Source organism: Molossus molossus, unplaced genomic scaffold (assembly GCF_014108415.1).
Source record: "Molossus molossus isolate mMolMol1 unplaced genomic scaffold, mMolMol1.p scaffold_m16_p_2, whole genome shotgun sequence".
Lineage (NCBI taxonomy): Eukaryota > Metazoa > Chordata > Mammalia > Chiroptera > Molossidae > Molossus > Molossus molossus.
Window position 1 is genome coordinate 39,376,962 of NW_023425355.1, and position 17,265 is coordinate 39,394,226.

At 35.0% G+C, this 17,265-nt stretch overlaps 1 protein-coding gene across 5 annotated transcripts in view; it reads left to right on the forward strand.

The window, feature by feature from the left end:
* PAK3 (p21 (RAC1) activated kinase 3) overlaps window positions 1-17,265 on the forward strand; it is a 420,017-nt gene that overhangs the window by 300,727 nt on the left and 102,025 nt on the right. For 2 of the 5 annotated variants that reach the window (XM_036270656.1, XM_036270655.1), the window contains exons 3-5: window positions 3,752-3,852; window positions 9,554-9,707; window positions 12,321-12,358. In XM_036270656.1, the coding sequence (XP_036126549.1) occupies window positions 3,752-3,852; window positions 9,554-9,707; window positions 12,321-12,358 (293 nt within the window). Of the gene's footprint in view, window positions 1-3,751; window positions 3,853-6,696; window positions 6,760-8,349; window positions 8,395-9,553; window positions 9,708-12,320; window positions 12,359-17,265 lie in introns of all 5 variants that reach the window. The other 3 variants (XM_036270651.1, XM_036270653.1, XM_036270654.1) reach the window with 3 other exon arrangements.

The following is a 17,265-nucleotide window of genomic DNA, read 5'->3' on the forward strand; positions in this document are numbered from 1 at the left end:
TGATAGAGTAACACGGTGAGAGTCCAAGCATGAAGTGGCGAGGGACGACTGTATAAAAATAGTCATGGGGGTATATATTACAGCATAGGAAATATAGTCAATAGTATTGTAATAACTGTATGGTGCCAGGTAGAATCTAGACTTACCTCACTTTCATAAGGCATATAAATGTCTAATCACTATGTTATACACCTGAAAGTAATACAATGTTCTGTGACAACTGTAATTGAAAAATAAATTTTAAAAAAGCGAACACCAGCAGTTTATGGAGCATAAAATGGGTATGGGACACTGGGGACCATGACAAGAATAGACAATGGAGGGGGATGGGAGCAGATCATGCAGGCCCTTGGATAGCATGCTAAGAAGAATGGATAATGGGGAGCTATTTAAGGGTCTTAAAGAAAGGCAGGAATGCAGTAAAATTATATTTCAAATGATCACTCTGGCCCAGCATAATAAATTGCAGCCAGCAAAAGACCAGGTGAGAAATATGCTGGTACCTTGGACTAAGAAAATGGTTTGTAGGGATAAAAGGAAGAAGATGGATTTAAGATGAGTTTGAGATATAAAATATAACTTGGTGGAAAACTAAGGTAGAATTAATGTAGGGGTCAAAGAAGCTCCCAAATTTATGGTTTTGACAGTTGGGTCAGTACTGGGATACCCAATAGCCAGAGTAAGCATGTGCTTAAGGCCCTACAAATTAGGGGTACCTAAAATGTAAAAACATTGATTTGGAATATATTGTTTTTAAAAATACTTCATCAGAACTTTTTAAACTTCCTTACCTTTTTATGTTTTAGTGCTGCTTTTATTTGAATTACATGTCTGAGAAGAGTTGATAATCTTTTCATTACTTAAAGCCTCCCAAAGGAGGAGAAGTCTAAGACCTTTATCCTTCTCTTATCTGCATTGTTATTGGTATCATTTCACTGAGAACCTGGATATAAGAGAAGGAGTAAATTTTGGCTCCCTGTGTCTGTTATGCTTAGCCCTGAGCAAAGGGAATGGCATAATTAGGCCAGCAAGGGATTGGCAATCAAGCGGCATTCAAGGGAGACACCATTAAGGCAATTCACATAACTCAGATCAAATGGAGTGTTTATGTCTAAATCAATATACTTCAAATGTACAACCAATACTAATGGAGAAATAGGGAGAGTTTATTTGCTGGCAAGAAAGATCATGAATGCAGGTTGATATAATAATTGGGGACATAGATTAAGCTGTGGGTTTTTAACCTGGAGTTCAGGGAAATTTTGAACTTCTAAAATTATATCCAAAATTGCATATGTATGTATGTATGTATAGTGCATTTTATGGGCAGAAGTTCTACAGCTTCATATTTTTTTCAGAGTTGCTTTGACCCCCAAAATATCACCAACCACCAGGAATAGATTTACTATGAAGTAAATAAAGCTTATTCTTCGAAGTTTCTCACTTGCCTGGGACTCTTCCAAGGCCCTAGAGGGAGCCCTAGAGATTTTGTATTGTTTTTCCGTAAAGGGATCATTCTTTTCAAATTATATAAAGTGTCTCGTCCCGCATCAATATGGATATACCTCCTGCCACCATAAATTAAAGAATTATTCTACATTACTTAATATCTGGGAGTGTATGCTATCCAAGATGAACGAGTATAGAGGATTGTAAAAGGCCAAAGAGTGCACTAAGAAAGGCAGAAGGAGAAGCAATTCCAGTCAAGAGAATGGTCACTGAGGAAAGAGGAAAGTCAAACCACATTGTCAAGGAAGTAGAAAGAAAGATGGTTAACCATGTCCAGCATGAATGGGAGATCAGGGAAAAGAAAAAAAATAAGGAAATGATTACATGTGTGGCTAGGACACCTTCAAGGAAGTGGCAAGAATAGAAAGCTGATTGTTCTGTTTTGCTTTTCTGAACAAGTAAAAATCGTAGTTGAATAAGTGTAAATGGTAGCTACAGTCCACAAACATACAGAGAGATAAAAGTACCAACAGAAATATTTAAACTTCACTGTTCAGTTAAGATAATATTCATTGATAAGGTAGGCTCACTGCCCTGTCCTATGTGGCTCAGCTGGTTGAGCATTGTCCCAGGCACTAAAACGTCACCTGTTTGATTCCAGGTCAAAGCACATGACAGGGTTATGGGCTTCATCCCTAGTAGGAGCATGCAGGAGGCAGCTGACCACTGTTTCTCTCCCATTGATGTTTCTCTTTCCCTCTCTCCCTTCCTCTCTTTCTAAAATCAATTTTAAAATATTTAAAAATAAAGTAGGCTTACTGTAAAATTGAGACATATACTGAAGTTAAGTTAGATGGCATATATGTACTTTTCTAAATGGCCAGGCAAAGGCTTTGGGTGACCCTTGTCCACCCACCTCCTAATTCTGTATCTCAATCCTCTCAGTGCTTGAATTTCCATATTTCTGCCTCATATCTTTTTTCTAGCTGATGGTTTGTAGCAGTCAAAGAGGGTAGAAAGAGAAAAGAAGCCATAAGAATGACATTTGAAAATAAAAGATTTTGAATATTAAAGTTATACTGGATAACCCACAAAACTAGTAATTCATGTATGGTTAATTCAGTGTTGTCTGAAATTCGGGCCAAGGAAACATTGATTTGAACCAGAATGTTCAAAATTGGCCACTCAGGAAATTCTGAAGTTGATTGGTTTTAATTGGGCATACAGATTCATACTGACTTGCACAGTGTTAGGAGTGTGAGTACTATGTTTTTGAGCGAAATGCAGCCATACCAGAGATTCATGCTCAAATCTGCTGATATATCTATTATGGAAGCTACTAGATGCTGTCTTACAATATTTTCACAGTAACCTCCTCTGGGATCGATTTTGAGATGGACTAATTTTTATTACAGTACCCAACTTAATTTCTTCAGTGATTATATTTTATAAGGCTTTTGACTTAATTATTGATGTGCTTATTCATAACTGTATCACTATGAAAAAAATCTGCTACTTGGGGACAATGATTTTCCATACATATATGACAGAATATGATAGGGACATGGAAAATGGTACAAACTAGAATGACTAAACCAAGGAATTGGCTTGAGGATTCTGAGAACTAAATAAGATTGATTCACGGAAAAGCAGTAATTTGTACTTTTTACTAGCAAAGTACTAGATAGAAAATGATTTAAAATATTTTTAATGTTGAAGAAAGATCTGTAACATTATTGATTTGCAATATTATTCTTATTGAAAGAAGACTAAGAGTCTATTAAGACATGCTTCATAATGTAAACATGTAAATAAAAGGTGTTCCAGCTACTTAATAATTAGCTATGGTTAATGTGGAAGCAATGCATAACACATTTATAGATAGCATAGTCAATTTTCTTTTTTATTATTTTTATTCTAATAGTAAACCTTAGCTTGACTTGAGCATAATGAGTTTCTTCTTTAGTAAGCAGTATTTAATTCAACAAATCATTTGAACACAATAACCTAGATACCTAGTGGTTATATCATTAGACTGGTAGAGGACATATATCAATTTGTCTGCAGGTTTTATTTGGATTGCATTTTGGAAATTTATAATTTTTTTGAACATAACATTTTTTGTCCAACTGTCAGCCACTTCTGCAAATAAAATTATAATTTCTGCAGTTAAGTATTATTAAAATTGTATTGGAATCAACTGTATTTCAAATGTGTAACTGGTTTTGATTAATCTAATTGTACAACTTTTGGATGCCAACACTATAACCCAAATAAATACATGTTAACATTTTGCCTTTAGCCAATAAGAAGAAAGAGAAAGAACGCCCAGAGATCTCTCTTCCTTCAGACTTTGAACATACAATTCATGTGGGGTTTGATGCAGTCACCGGGGAATTCACTGTAAGTAAGCTTATTTTGTTTTGTAAGCCATAAAAAAATCCTATATTATAGTAGATTTCAAGCAACAATTGCCATGTGCCAAAATGTCAGACTTGAAATTTTTGATGGCAAGAATATTGGCCAAATAGTTTTGTCCATCTTAACAAAAATTTCGGATGGCTGTATAGTCTTCAACTTGATTGAAAATGCTAATTTATTGTTGCATAGAAGATGTAGTCCTAGTAGTTAGACCCTGCTTGATTGAGCCTATTCTTTATCATTTGAAGTATATCTGAGAATCATCAAATCAACTTGGACAATAAAGACAATCTGTCTGAATAATTCAGGCTTTTCATTGGAATCCGGATTACCCAGATCAGCTAACCATACACACTAACCAAAAACTCTGTAAAATTGACCTATCATCTTTCACTTTGATTTTAAGAACATAGATTATATTTAGGCTAAACAGGTATATTTTGTAGACATTAAAAAAAAACTGATTTCAGGAGGAAATACTGATGGATATACATATTTTGTAAGCTTTATATACATGTGATATATATGTATATATGTACACATATATATGTCTCTGTGTGTGTGTGTGTGTGTGTGTATATATATATATATATATATATATATATATAATAAATACCAATAAGAAATTTTTAGAAAAGCCCACATATCTATAGATCCAGCCTTTATTTGGTTATCTGTAGTGTTCAAATAGCACAGAATCTCAGATCTATGACACTTTATACTTAAGATCTGACATCTTTTTTTTTTTTAGATGGAAGAAGGAAAAAATGTGGCTAGAAATATCAACTATCTTTCCCACACTAGTAAGAAACTCAGTCACAATGTGCAATCTGAGATAATGAGTAATTTTGACTGCATTCAAACAAAAACATCTAAGATAGGATCATCACAATATATTCATAGGTTTTTAAACCAGAGATAAATTTAGATATTAAATAATTCAATTTCCTGTTATATAACATGATGGTTAGTGAGTAGACTGTCATATGATTAAGTGAAAGAAAAAAAGAGGTGACAAATTGATTTGATTTGGAGAAGCAAACCATGTCTCTGATTAACAGCCAATTATACGATTTTTTTTTTTCAATTCTGGAAGTAAGCAATATGAGAATGAAATGGAAATCGGTTAAACATCTTGGACTTATAAAGTGATATGAGCTAATTATTTCTATATTCTCAGTAGCAAGAAGAAAACATTGAGAAGTATTAATATTGTCAAATTTGAGATACTGGTAGGATTTAACCAGTTTCACCACTGGAGTCAGAGATATTACTCAAATTGCCTTGAGTATGAGCCCAGCTTCTGTTCTTTACTATTTGTGAAAATATTCTTAGTTACACTTAAGAAATTTAACCTCACTGGCACCACTATGACTACCATCATTACTACCAAATAATGTATTTTTAAGTTAAGATTTTTTTTAAAGTCATAGATTGACTATTTTTGACATTTGTAACAATAAAACATTTAAACCTTATAAGTTTTGTCTGATATACCTTCCCTTTTTTATTTGATGAACTTTATTTTTCCAGTTTTTGACCTTTTTATGTTCTACATGCTTTTTCCTTCTGCTTAAATTTCTCTTATGTTTTATTGTTATCATTTTATATTTTTCTTTTCTTGTTTTTTCCTTTTCACATTGTGATGTAAAAGTTTTCTCCTCCTCTATTCTCATGTGACATTCTGTTTTCTTTCCAATTGTTTGTTTTTTTCTTTACTTTTTCCAACTTCCTTGACATCTTATACAATCTCTCTTTAACTCTTTCATGTTTCTTTATGGATTCTCATTGGAAATGAAGGACAGTGAATTGTCATCATCTTGCTGAATGCAGTCAGCCATTTTCCCTTTTCTATCAATTAGAACCCAAAGACTGAACCAGAGAGGGATGAGGTGGAATATGTGGTGAGCAATCTTTCCAATTGCAAAAGACAGTTTGATGCAACTGAAACAAACCAAATAAAAATCTATCCCTTTCTCCCAGAAACCTAATTTGAAATAAATCAGTTGTTTGGATTCAGTCATGTGCTAGAAATCCATTTGAATATATTGATAAGACACAGGCCAAATTTGAAATCTGATACACTTTATTCTCATGTTGATGCTTTTTTACAACTACTTGTCCATACATTATTTTTGAGGATGCCAAATTCTGCGTGTTTTTTGTTGTTGTTGTTCTTTGTTTTGTTTTTTTTTACTATCATAACCTATTATTTACATTTACAAACTTTAAAAGTACAAAATGATACTAAGCTTTTAAATATCATTTGATTGGGCACTGGATGGGTAGCTCAGTTGGTTAGATTGTCATCCTTTTATGCCAAGGTTGCTGGTTCGATCCTGGGTCAGGGCACATATAAGAATCAACCAATTAATGCATAAATAAGTAGAACAACAAACCATATTCCTTTCTCTCTCTCTCCCTTTCTCTTTCATCCTTTTTTTCTCATTCTAAAATCAATAAATAAAAATTTAAATAAATTAATTTTATCAGTAGGAATTAAAGTTGGGTCCTAATTCCACAGTACCACTAATTCATTGCGTGCATAGCTAATTTGATTTGCAGTTGTTTAGGTTGAATTTTGAGCAATTTGTTGAACTGTGTGGTCCAGCTGTCTTACAAGGGCTAGTTATCTTAAATATTTGGACGCTGGTTTGGTGTGTTGCTTGGTGATTACCCTATGGCTAATTTGCCCCTAAAACCTTGTACACCTGTTCATACACTTGGACCCTAAGATTAAAATTAAGTTGGGGGGTGAGATTTGGGGTATTAAACTACTATAAGTCCTTACCCTTTATATTGCCATTTTTGTCCCAAATACTTCAGAACTTCCCCTTCCAGACTTCTAGACCTGTGACGGTCGCTTCAAGTCAATCAGAGGGAAAAATGGTATGAGTGATATAAATGATCATTTCTTATGATAAGATAGATGCTTGACCTGTTGTATCATGCTGCCATTCTCCTGGGCCACAGTGGACAATCCTCAGCTTGATGTACATCTAGTCATTATTGTATACATGGCCAGGCATTTATATGTGCTCCTGCTGCTGATGCTCTCACTTCCAGGTCTCCATTAGCTGTCTAACTTTTGGGATTTGTACCTCAATTTGGAGTAATGAGATGGCTTTCTTATTATATGATATATCTTTGTGATATACATTCAAATTTGAAGGTCAGGTTTCATTGATTAACTGGTTTATTTAAACTGAAAAAATAAAATAATATGTCAGGAATGTATTATTGTGGTAAGTAGAGTTATTTGGAGGATCTTCTGCAATTGACAGCATTTCTTTCTTATGGGTTAGTGACCACAAGACTATTTATTTATCACAAAAGTATAGAAGTGCTATGAGAATGTATAATAACTGCAAATATTCTAATAATTATGGTAATGATCATGCTAGTGATGTCTGCTCTAGTGGTTATGTGCAATGTATACCAGATTTTGTAACATTTAATAACTCCTTTGGCCATTACAGTATTAACCAAATGCTATTAATTGCACTTAGACTCAGAACTGGGATCATGCATGGGCTCCTGAGTTCAAATATTTGGCTTAAGGCTTTAGCATCAAATTGCGTGATTAATGCATGTAAAAGTATTGTTTCACTGTGCTTGGAGTAACTTCAAATGCTAGGAATCAAAGACCCATATTCCAAATTAAGTCAGTTGGGTCAAAGCATGTTTCTGTAGCATTGGGATATATTTACTTAGATAAAGTTGTTACTGTGTATCTTACCTTATTTTGTAGGGAGAAAGACTTTAGAACTGTAGAATTAAAATGGAATTGTTTCTATATGGTTTGAAAAGAAATGGTTTCTCTTTCCCTGATCTAAATGTCTAAAAAATGCAAACACAGAGTCTGGCTGTGTAGGGAATCCTCCATTTAGCTTTCTCGAAGCCAGCCATGACTTCAGCTACAAAATACAAAAGAATCAATCAATGAAAGCAAATATTAAATTCAGCATCACCATATAGCCATCCTTTGAATTGTAGCCACATAGACATTTCTAGTATGAAACTGAAACTGGTTAACTCAATTGGGAACTGAAATTTATATGTTCATTTCATGGCCATTGGCTACCTGTGATCGATCACCAGTTACAAAAGCAATTTACAAATTATTCTTGAAGCTCTTCATAATGCCATCCTTCTTCCCTCCAAATTTATGTTTCTGCCTTTTAGCAATATCTTCTGTCCTTTAATGATAATTCTTATTATTCCATATTTATGAAGGAAGCATCTAGCCAAAAGTGGGATTACGCATCCAAACTTTGAAACATTGTTTTCTTAAATCTGCTGTCCGATAGCCTGGCCTGCCCCTGATTTAGTTAATACCTCCCTATTTTTATGACCCCCCCACTTTAGATGGGATTACCTCCCCCATTCAGACCCATTGGTTTCATCTCCTCCCACCTTCTAAGTTGTCCCACATTCTGTTTTAACTTTCTTTTCTTTCTTTATTTACGTCCATTACAGCCAGATCTCTATGGTTCACAGATGTGCCCAGGGAAGCTCCCAGAGGTGCGTCACAGGCCCAAAAGAAGCTTGCATCAAAGTGCTTCTTTGAGATGTCATAGCACTGCAGCAGCAGGTTCATGTGTGTGCAGTAGAGTTGTTGCTTGGCTTATCTCACTTTTTTGTTGTCATTCCCAAACTCTGGAGGCCCACGTCACACATTGTTTTGCCGAGACTTCATAGGACAAAACCACCTAAATTGTACCTAGATGCACTTCAGGAATAGTGTATCTGTTTCTCACTCCAAGTTGCTCTTGGAAGTTGAGTAATTATGAAATGGGGACATCTCTAGACTGAACAACTAGGAAATAATACTGAATGCCTAATGTAAAACTAACTCCTCTATGTAATTTTTGCAATTCTCCTTGGTTAGATTTCCAAATACTCCTTCCTCTCTGCTCTAAATGTTTCAGATTATTGCAAATTCTCACAAGGCTTTGGCATAGTTGCAACAGTCCCCAGTTCATTCTATGTGGCCCATGAATGAAGTGAGGAGGACGGGATGGAGGGAGGAGACAACAAAGCTGCAGGGAAAATGCCCAGAGCAGCATTTATGCTACTATATAACATCTCAGTGGTTATTGCTCCTCCACAATTATGTCTTTGTCTCCTCTCAATCACCCTTTCTATTAAGACTCTAGACCCTAAAAATTATATTTTATAATCACAAAATATTAATTCACCAAGGATGAGGCTTTCTTTTTGTTCCAAAAGATATTTTAATTATAACATGTCCAGAAATAGCTTATGGTATTTCAGTCAAATAAAATCTATTGATATGCACTATACTATGCTGTGCACAAATTTAGAGAAGTCTTGCTATGTCTGCCCTGAGTCACCAGAATAAATAAGCTAAGCTGTAAACATCATTTCATGGATGAGCAGAGTTAATATGGAGGTGATTTTCATGTGCTTTTTTTTCTATCACAGTCATACTCCCACCCACCCTTTTTAAGTTGGATTCTAGTTTTACCTATATGTTTTATTTAGAGAAGAGAATGATTGCATTATTAAGTTACTAACTTTAAATCTAGAGTGTAACTTCAGTTTCCCAAGTGAAATCCTACAGGTAGCATGGGCTTCTTGGTGAAGAACTTTACTGGACCAGAAAAATGTAGCTGCTGAATGTTCTGATCTGCCATTCTTTGCCTTTGGTTGTCCACAGGGAATTCCTGAGCAATGGGCACGATTACTCCAAACCTCCAACATAACAAAACTGGAACAGAAGAAGAACCCACAAGCAGTTCTAGATGTTCTCAAATTCTATGACTCCAAAGAAACAGTCAACAACCAGAAATACATGAGTTTTACATCAGGAGGTAAGAGTAAATCTAGGCTATCAAAAAGTGATAAAATAATTCCAGTCTCAGAGACTCAGAATTAGAACAGAATACCTGTAGGGTCTTTGATGTCAGTTATAGTTCTTTCTCCTAATGACTTCAATAAAAGTAAACCAAATGATGAGTTGGAAGTTGCAGTTGATGTTAATGGATTTCCAGTGGTTGAGCAATTTTAGAACTGAAATAAGGAAATTTTTCAGTGAAGCAGTAATTGTCAGTTTGAATGAGCAATCAAAATTTTTGTTTTCTCTCTTCACTGGCATGGACTCAGTTACTTAGGATCAGGCCTTATAACGTGTTCATGAAGTAAGAAATGTATGGATCAAACAATGGTTTCTTGAACTTTATTTTATTCTTTAGAACCATTTAATTGACCCATGATAACACAGCACAAGTTTTATGGCTGCTAGGTTATTTTTATCAGACCTCAAAATCAGACTTTAAAAAAGATATTGTGGCTTGCTTTTTCTAAGAGTGAAAGGCCATGTGTCTGCCAAATTTTGGCTTCATTTGCTAGATTGAAGACCTGGCCTTTGTTTTAAGCTTTGATGTTCAAATTTTCACTGTAAGCAACTAAACTACATATATCAAATTATACTTTTGCATTTTGAGAAATATTATCTGGGTTGCCTCTCAAGAACAATTTCTTTTTTAACATCTAACAAAAGAAGAGAATACTATCATTAGTGCCCCAGCTATAAAGAGCCCATACCTTTTGGCATTAGTTTTAATACAGGGTAAGATTGATCTATTCAGGAATGGGGCAAGAATATACTTGGAAGGGGAAGTTTCCGATTTGGCCATATCAAAAATCTAAGGCTAAACTTAAAGGTATATGGCAATTTACATGCTATCAAATAGGACTCTTTTTAATGAGAAGATTAACTTCTATTATCCAATGACAAAAACCTAAAAGAAGAAAAATGCTATCAAGGAGAACTTTTTTATGATATTTAGTCTATCACATGGAATAGAATATTTAAGAGATCCTGGTGACACATCACGAAACACTTAATGTGAGGAAATTTAGAGCTATGCTCCAAGTAAACCATGGAACCATAGGTGATGAGAACCAAAATGCATTCAAGAAATAATTTCAGTGTACCCATTAAAAATGTTTAGATTCTCAGAATTTGTCTTTATTCAAAGTTTTCACTGCTTTTTAATCCTTTTATTTTTGTATTGAATTCTCTCAATGTACAAAGAATAAATCCTAAAAACTATGTTGCAACTGAACAGTATCTGAGTTGTTGCATTATTCTGAGTTGAGTGAAACACCACCATATGTTTTCTCAATGCTCTAATGTCAGAACTAACTAATAGGATGGGAAGGAGGAGTCAGGGAGAGGAGGAATAAGGGGGAAGAGGAGTAGGGGAGGGTAAGAGCAGGTAGAAGGGAGGAAGGAAAAGGAGGGAGAGAGGGGAGAAGAAGGAAGAAGTAGTAGACATATTCTAGTTATATATGTATATATGTATAGTAGTACCCCCCTTATTCGTATTTTTGTAGTTTTAGTTATCCATGGTCAACCATGGTCCAAAAATATTAAATGGAAAACTTCAGAAGTAAATACTTATAAATTTTAAGTTTTGTGCTGTTCTGAGTAATGAAATGAAATCTCATGTGGTCCTGTTCCATCCCACTTGGAACATTAATCATTCTTTGTTCAGCTTGCCTATGCTGCACATGCTCCCTACCTGTTAGGCACTTAGTAGCCATCTGAATTATCAGATCACCTATCATGGTATGGCAGTGCTTATGTTCAAGTAGCCCTTATTTTACTTAATAAAAAACACAAGAGTAGTGATGCTAGCAATTAGGATATGCCAAAGAGAATATTTAAAATGCTTTATTTAAGTGAAAAGGTGAAAGTTGTCAACTTAATAAGGAAAGAAAAAACTCATATGCTGAAGTTGCTAAGATCTATAGTAAAAACAATTCTTCTATTCATAATTGTGAAGAAGAAATTCATGGTAGTTTTGCTGTCACAACTCAAACTGCAAAAGTTACAACCATAGTGTGATAGGTGCTTAGTTAAAATGGAAAAAGCATTAAATTTGTGGGTTGAAGACATGAACAGAAAACCTAGATTTTGTAAGTCCTCACTTAATGTTCTCCATAGGTTCTTGGAACTGAGGACAAACAACATATAATGAAACCAATTTTACCATAGGCTACTTGTTATAAACAAGAGTAAAATTTCTACCGCATCTCACCAATGTTATAAGGAAGCAATGTTTAATGAAACAATGTTATTTGAGAACCTGGTGTGTGTGTGTGTGTGTGTGTAGGGTTTGGTATTATCTCAGGTTTCAGGCCTGAATGTATCCAATCCAGGAGTAGGAAATCTTAACTGTTCTCCATAGAGCTGAGTCACTGGAGACCCTCATTAAAGGTCTACAAAATGATGTGATAATATGTTGAAGATCTAAGGGTGTGAATTATATTAAGAAAACATCTAATTTATTCTAGTATCTATTTATAATGAATCGGAGAATTTCCTTCTGAACTAATGCATGCAGTTTTTTAAGTATAACATTTAAATAAAATAGTCTATATAAAACAAAGGTGACAGCTTTATCTTCACTTTTCAGATAAAAGTGCACATGGATACATAGCAGCCCATCCTTCGGTAAGTGAAAAATTTAAAAACAGTTTTGTGTAATCAGTGTTTCTGGTAGTCCAACAGAATAAAATTGTGCAGATCTAGATTTTTTAGATATAGAATCTTTAAAAAATAGTTTTAAAAGTATAATTTAGATACATAGTGTATAATTCTACTTATATGAGTTACCTATAGTAGTCAAAATCATAAAGACAAAGTGGTAGCACAAATGGGGAGTTATCGTTTAAAGGGTACAGAGTTTTAGTGTTGCAAGATGAAGTGTTCTGGAAATGGATGGTGGTGATGGATGCAAAACAATGTGAACACATTTAATGCTACTGAACTGTACACTTAAAAATGGTTAAGATGCTAAATTTTATGTAATGTATGTTTAAGCACAATTAAAAACAAAATTCACAAAATGAATTAAGGCCCTAGATGTAGGTGTTTAGTCTTATTCCTCCTCTTACAAGCTGGGAAACTTTGGGAAAATGGCTTAGCTCCTCTGAGCCTCTCTTTATTCAGCTTTGACTGGGAATAACAGTACCTACCTCCTAAAATTTGTATAAATATTAAATGTGATAATGTATATAGTTTACATAGTACATTACCTAGCACATGCTATGTGTTCATTAATTGTAAACTACTATTACTATTAGTTTTTAGATTGCAACAAGAAGAAAAATGTACTGTTTCCATACATATTGTGTGAGGCGATGGTACTTGCGCCTTGCTCTGATTCCCCAAAAAGCATCAGAATATAGCCCTCATATTCTCTCTAGTCATTTCCCCTTGTTCTTCTTAACCATGACAGCTTATTGGGCCACACTGGAAACAGCTTGAGAATGGAGGTAATAGCAAAGTAGGAAAGACAAAAATGCCAACCTTCCATGATCAACATATACCTTATGTCCCTTGATTTAATTAATATCATTATTGTGTAATACTGACTAGGTATCCTGGCAAATAAATAGTTGTTATTTTTTAGATAGGTCAGTTGTTTTAAACATCAATCTGCTAGGATGGTTTCTGTATTGATTTTTATTTTGTAAACAGCTTATATTTCCTAAGAGATTGGCCTTTTTGAGCTTGATTCTATTGATTTTGCTGATAGAATTAAAACTAAATCTGTATAATGATTAAAATATTCTATCAAATAAGAAGAATATGATGATCTCACTGTTTGGAGATGAAATGACAGGGTATTCACTTATTAAACATATTTATCAAGTGCGTCCTTAAAACCACTAGGAAATTTGGAGCTCAGTCTAGTAAGGGGAAAAAAAGTATGAACTTAATCAAGCTCAATACAATATAGATTATGTTACATACTATAAATTATGTTCATTTGCTATGATAATTCAGAGAAAAGGGATTACTTTTAGCTTGGGAAATGAAAGGAAGCAGGCCCTTGTCCCAAGGGTTTATACTCAGTGCCTGGTACAAAATGGTGCTTGGTATATATTCATTGAAGGTTGAGTTAGAAAATGGTTTATATAAAAGGTGACATTTGAGCTAGATCTTGAGAACCATATGGGATTTGGATTTGTGAAGATGGAAAAGGGTATTCTAAGCAAAAGGAAAAACATTAAAAAGGACATGGTAGTGAGGAAAGCAAGGAGAGAAAGGGATGTAGGTTTGAATGAAGACGGATGCAAGAAATGGAATCATAGGAATTGAACCTTGAAAGTTAACTTGGAGCCAAATCATAGAGGCCCTTAAATGCTATTCTAAGGAATCTGGCTCTTTTAGTGTATAGTGGAAATTTCTTGAAATTTTTTAGAACAGGAGTGTTAGATGATTAAAGCTTATGCTTTGAGAAGAGTAGTATTCTCCTGATAGCAAATGTGCAGAATGAATTAAGGACAGAAAGTGAGACTGGATGATACGAGACCAGTTGTGGGGGGTACTGCAAGCCTCTAGGCCAGAGGCAATAGGGCCTTAGTGAGATAGTGGCAGTAGAAATGGAGATTAAATTCAAATTCCTAAGATAGTTAGGTTAATGTATGGATGTTGGATAAAAATTTGAGGTCAGAGATGATTGCAGGCTTAAAATGATCTGTCCAGATATCAGGTTATACTACAAAGCGACTGTAACCAAAACAGCCTGGTACTGGCACAAGAACAGGCATATAGACCAGTGGAACAGAACTGAAAACCCAGAAAGGGACCCAAGGCAATACGCTCAATTAATATTTGACAAAGGTGGCAAGAGCATACAGTGGAGTAAAGACAGCCTCTTTAATAAATGGTGCTGGGAAAATTGGACAGCTACATGCAAAAAAATGAAACTAGACCATCAACTTACACCATACACAAAAATAAACTCAAAATGGATAAAAGACTTAAATGTGACCCGTGAATCCATAAAAATTCTAGAAGAAAATGTAGGCAACAAAATTTCGGACATCATACGCAGCAGAATTTTCACTGATACATCACCTAAGGCAACAGAAATAAAGGAGAAAATGAACACATGGGACTACATCAAACTAAAACGCTTCTGCACAGCAAAAGAAACAATCATCAAAATGGAAAGGCAACCCACTGTATGGGAGAACATCATTGCCAATGATGTATCAGATAAGGGGTTAATTTCCAATATATATAGAGTGCTCATAGAACTCCACAAAAGGAAGACAAAGAACCCAATTAAAAAATGGGCAGAGGAGCTGAATAGACACCTCTCCAAACAGGACATACAAATGGCCAAGAGACATATGAAGAAATGCTCAACATCACTAATCATCAGAGAGATGCAAATTAAAACAACAATGAGGTATCACCTCACACCTGTCAGAATGGCCGCCATCAACAAATCATCAAACAACAAGTGTTGGCGAGGGTGTGGAGAAAAGGGGACTCTAATACACTGCTGGTGGGAATGCAGACTGGTGCAGCCGCTATGGAAAACAATATGGTGCTACCTCAAAAAATTAAAAATTGAACTTCCATTTGACCCAGTGATCCCACTGCTGGGAATATACCCTAAGAAGCCTGAAACACCAATCAGGAAGAATATATGTACCCCCATGTTCATAGCAGCACTATTTACAATAGCTAAGATCTGGAAACAGCCCAAGTGTCCACCAGTAGACGAATGGATAAAAAAGCTGTGGTACATATACACCATGGAGTACTATGCAGCGGTAAGAAAGAAAGATCTCTTGTCCTTTGAGACGACATGGAGGGTCCTGGAAAGTATTATCCTAAGTGAAAGAAGCCAAGCAGAAAAAGACAAATACCACATGATCTCACTTATATACGGAATATAATGAACATAACAGTCTAAGGAATACAGTAGACCCAGACACATGGAAGTAGGGCACAGACTGACATTCCTCAGAAGAGGGGATGGGGGGTGGGGGGGTGGGAAGAGATAAACCACAGAACTTATATGCATGTATGCATGACCAATGGACATGGACAACTAAGCCGGGGACAGGATGGAGGGGGGGTGGGGTGGGGGGTGCCAATGGGGTAAAAAGGTAAAATATCTGTAACAAAAAAATAAATAAAAATTCATAAAAAAAATAAATAAATAAATAAAAAATTAAAATGATCTGTGATTGGCCAGAAAGATGGGGATGTCATCTCTCAGCAGTTGCAAATTTCTGTGAGAAGATGCTAAGTTTCCTCTTGAATAGTTTGAGTTTCAAGGGCTGGCAGGGCTTCCAGGTGGAGATAATTGATTAAACTACTTGACTAAAGTTGGATTTCTATTGATTGGATAAACCAAGTGTGACCCTTAATTTCAGATTGGATCACTTCAGTGTGACTGTTACTTAGGAATGGAGAATTTCACCTTGTGTTCTCCTTATGGTTCTAAGGAGAGACTGCACTTTGCTTTGCTTTATTATTATTATTATTATTATTATTATTATTATTATCATTATCATTTCACATTAGAAAGACTGCCAGTAGACCTAGCTATCCTACAGGATCTGATTTAATGTGATTGACAACCCCATAGCCTAGAGTGATCACAGGTTTTGGCATCGTCTATTTGCCAGGGTGGGAATGAAAATAGAAACAATGTTGTATTCACTAAATGTTTTAAAATACTGACTATATAACTAATATTGAATTCAGCAATACCTCCCATATCATATGATGTCTGCTTTACTGTTCACTCTGATAGCTTCTTTGATATTATTGTATTGAATATTGTTCATAGACCTTCTCTTCAATTTGAGGATGCTTTTTACATTTTACATTTTTATTGTACCATTGAGGATGAATTAATGTATTTAGAATCCTGGGCTAGTATTCCAAGTAGAAAGTAATAGCAAAAATATGATTATGCCATGATTTATATCTAGAGAACCTGGGTATACAGTTAAGAGATTGTGATTTATTTTTCACATTTTTTTTCTTTATTGATTTTAGAGAGAGAGAGGAAGGGAGAGGGAAAGAGAGATAGAAACATTGATGAGAGAACATCTATTGGCTGCCTCCTACATGCCCTCCACTAGAGATTGGGCCCACAACCTGGGCATGTGCCCTGATGGGGAATCAAACAAGTGACCTCTTGGTGCATGGGTCGATGCTCAATCACTGAGCCACATTGGCCAGGTGAGAGATTATGCTTTTGATTTGCAGTACTGGTTTACTTTGTCCATCTAGATTAGTGGTTCTTTTACTTCATTGTGCAGTAGAATTGTCTGGGGAGTCTTAAACTGCAGATTTCAAAACACTACTACCAGAATAGATCTGAAATAGAACCTGGATATATGCATTTTAAACAAGCACCAAAAGTGGCCCAGACCCACTTTGCATTATATAGTTTCTAAATTCCTTATGTCTAATTCCTTTCACCTTTAAAAATTAAAATGAAAAAATAAACATAAATAAATTTTTTAATAAATTTGTTACAAAGAATGGAGAGTTTTCTGAGGTAGTTTCTCAAGTTGGTGAACTTTCTAGAGCAGGGT